Source organism: Archocentrus centrarchus, chromosome 1, assembly GCF_007364275.1.
Source record: "Archocentrus centrarchus isolate MPI-CPG fArcCen1 chromosome 1, fArcCen1, whole genome shotgun sequence".
Taxonomy (NCBI): Eukaryota; Metazoa; Chordata; class Actinopteri; order Cichliformes; family Cichlidae; genus Archocentrus; species Archocentrus centrarchus.
The window spans coordinates 25,540,442-25,544,036 of NC_044346.1; the positions used below are offsets into that span (position 1 = coordinate 25,540,442).

The 3,595-nt window shown below is 41.2% G+C and overlaps 1 protein-coding gene across 1 annotated transcript; it reads right to left on the reverse strand.

The window, feature by feature from the left end:
* Nucleotides 1-302: 302 nt before the first annotated feature.
* On the reverse strand, nt 303-1,350 carry rasd4 (rasd family member 4). The gene has a single exon (XM_030734138.1). It carries the CDS (start codon nt 1,089-1,091, stop codon nt 465-467), a length of 627 nt encoding a protein of 208 aa, XP_030589998.1. The 5' UTR covers nt 1,092-1,350; the 3' UTR covers nt 303-464.
* Between the last annotated feature and the right edge of the window lie 2,245 nt (nt 1,351-3,595).

Sequence of the window (3,595 nt, forward strand, 5' to 3'; positions counted from 1 at the left end):
ACAACTTTTGCAGAGACCACACCTGATACATATATACACATACTTGCCCTTAGTACACAAGTTGTAGCAACAGTCCAAATAGCTGAAAACATGAGGAACATTTTACATTGAAATTCAGTAGCTTTACAGTGATCTGAACACCAGCAGCATGTCACCAAATAAGCAGCAACAACATTACATCAAATACACATGTAATTAATTCTCTCTCTGTTTAATTTAAGTTCACAGGTATTTGTAAGGTAGCAGTCTATTCACGTTTAGTCTGTACTTAATCTCCTTCAGTGTTGTCACCCTTAAGTGTGTTTTTTTTTTTTGGTCCAGAATACTAATCAGGCAGCTCTTATGAATGATGTCCAGGTTTCGCTCTCATTTTCTCTGTCCAGCAGCACCAACATACCTTCCATACTCTCATCCATTTTGTCCATTTGTGAAACAGAACACTCTACCCCCTGCTGTGATACTCATTATGACACAATACAGCTGTTGGTCTTGTTCATGGGTGGCCGAAAATCGGTGTCTTTTGGAAAAGTCTCCCTGCGTCGACGTAGAGCGGGGCTCAGGCGGCTGGGAAGATTTGCCTGTTGCAGAAGCTCCTTGAACACTTCCACCACATTGGAGTTCTCCTTTGCCGAAGCTTCAACGTAACTGTTGTTCCAATCCATCTCTACAGTTGACAGCACGTCCTCGTTGGACACTTGACGCTCCTCCTCTCTGTCCACCTTGTTCCCCACCACCACGATTGGTGTGTACTTGTCCTCTTTGATCTCAAGAATCTCATCTCGGAGGCTTTTCACAGCCTCTAGTGATTCTGGGTCATCCACAGCATACACCAGGGCAAAGGCATCGCTGCTTTGGATTGAGAGCTTGCGCATGGCGGGGAAGGAGTAGCTTCCACTGGTGTCCAGGATCTCCACGGTGACCTTGACCCCCCCAATGTCATACTCTTTGCTGTGCAGCTCCTCCACGGTGCGACGATGTTTGGGCTCAAAGGTGTCTTGGAGAAACCGTCTGATAAGGGCTGTCTTCCCCACACCTGCTGCTCCCAGAAACACTAGGCGCACGTGGGTCTTCTCCTTCACCTCCAGAGACATGTCTTGTTTTTCTTTCTTGGCCAAGCTGAGCAAAGAAAATGTCCCAAAAAGTGTCTCAGTTTCTGCACTTGCTCTGAGCAGTTACAACAGCTGCAAATTTTACAGCCTGTCACTAACTTTAACCTTTCTAAATAATTTTACAAGGAACTCTCTCCATGTGCAATTTGGAAATTCTTGTTCTTGAGCTTCTTTCCTTTTTGCTTTTTTTCATCTGCCAGTTTTTAAGCTCCCTGTTGAAGCTGCTTATTGGGTGCTCCACTGTGCTATACACAAACCTACACAAACTGCCTTTTATGCCTGTTTTGGTGAGAGAGCTCCGTGCCCCACCCCTTCGATTGCAACCAATTGGCTGAAGGCAGCCGTTTGAAGTACAGCATCTTGACAACCAATGACTGCAGAGCATTCAAATCAGTGTAAAGGGCCACTTCAGGCAGAGAAAGGAGGTGAAATCTGAGAGTGAATACATGACAAGCATAGCATAGAAAATATTGTCTGAGCAGTGCCCTGGTTATTATTCCACACAGAGTACTTCAGAGGAAAGAAATAATTCTTATGCCTCAGGTTATAAGGGAACAAAGAAAAGCACACAGATATCAGATAATCTTTCATTAAACTGCACTTTTGTAATTTTCTTTAGTTGCAGAAGGATGGGCAATACTTGCAGCATGTTTTAGTGTTTTCTATCTTATCTGTTGTGTTTAACTATATGTGAGAGTTAATCTTAATTACACATTATCATCCTATATATGGACACCAATAAATTGTAATGATTAAAGCTCTGACGTCTAATTTGCCATTATATTGCTATCACTAAGCCATTAGCAGTAAATATGTGGTTGACAGGATGCTAAACAGCCTATCACGCGATTAATTCATCGTGCATTTTTATGCAGAATGAATAAATATTTGCATAATGATCACATTTGTTGAGAGCTCAAGAATCACCTTCACTAAAATGAACACAAGAATTGAAGGTCAGTTTCCATTCCATTATTATTCATTAGTGTGGATTTAAGGCTAGCAGCTATGTGTCTGTCTGGGGCAGCACAAAATGAAGTCACACCATTTCTCCAGTCAGTAACAAATGATCAAAAGCTTGCTGTATCCTTAAGCTAATGCTTTGCATTGCCTCTACCTGTCTAAGAATTAATCCTGCCTGCTTTCAGTTTGTCAGCTTGTTCTACAGGAGTGAATCAGCCTAAATTCCCCCCAGAGAATGGCATCGTCTCACAGGCTCCCTGGTTTGTTAGGTTATGCAGCAGTGTGGAAACACAGCAACCCCCAGAGATCACCGTAGCCTGCTCACATTTTTAATATTCACTCATACACCGTCTCATCTGGGGACTGCTCTGCCTGTGCTGAGCAACAGAGCAAAGCTTGGCTCTGTGGGAATTTAGCCGTGGACATCCCTGTCGTAACACAGTGTGAGGAACATTAAGGGCAGAAGTCACTGCTCTGGAATTTAAATTATAGAAATGCAACTTAATGGCTTGACTTGATCAATTTTAGAGGAAACAAAGGTAGTGCTGTTAAATGACAAGAAACTTTATGCTATAGTGCCTGCTCAGGCTGAGATGCTCTTTAAACGCTGATCGTTTATGTTCTTATGAATTTAAGAATAAGTTTCAGTGTGCTGACAGTTTATGAAATTGCAAGGCAATTGTGCTTTTCTTTGTGTATTCCATTTTTATTCTAACCATAATTATTAGCTTATTTTTAGATATTAGATTGTTATTATTGTGTACATTGTTAAAATGCATCCACAACGTGATCATTGCACAACGTATGTGTAACTGAGCAACAGCATGTAGTTAGAGCATATAATAAAAAAATAATTTAAACTACCCTAATCTAGAGGAGTATTCTGAGAAATATAATGTAGGAAATACCAACTGAAGTTGTCCATGATATAACTCAAAAGAAATGTACCATAAAGAAAACAAGATACTTGAATAAACACCGTCAGCAAGCACAGATTTACTTAAAGCATTATTGCTTTGTTACTGTGGCTTCCTGTTATAAATGAAAACCCACACAGCAACAACATGAAAAATGTTGTGGAAATAAGTGTAAAGTGGACCTCACACAACCTGAAGTCGTCCTCATTAATAGTTAACAAAGTAAATGCAAGGTGGTCCTCCCATCTGTTGCCTCTGGATGTTTTTGTGTATTTCATGTGCCATTATGTCTCCCATCCCAGGCGTTTTTCTATTTACGGTCACGTTGCCCTGTGGAGATGATAATGACCAGATGGCGTTGCCTGTCAGACTGAAACGAATTCACTTGTGATGTGTGTTAGCGCTGTTGTATACCATAGAGCAATATAATGATTCTGTGTCTCTTCAGTCCGCCGCAGTGCACATTCTGTTTGATACAGAAATAGCACTTTTGTTTTATCCTCCTGTCGTTTATCTGCTTTGATTTTTAGTTTGCATGCAGTTTTCAGTACCGGCTCAACAGGTTGCTTTGTTTACATGAGCTGTGTCGTGATGCCGTTGTATTGA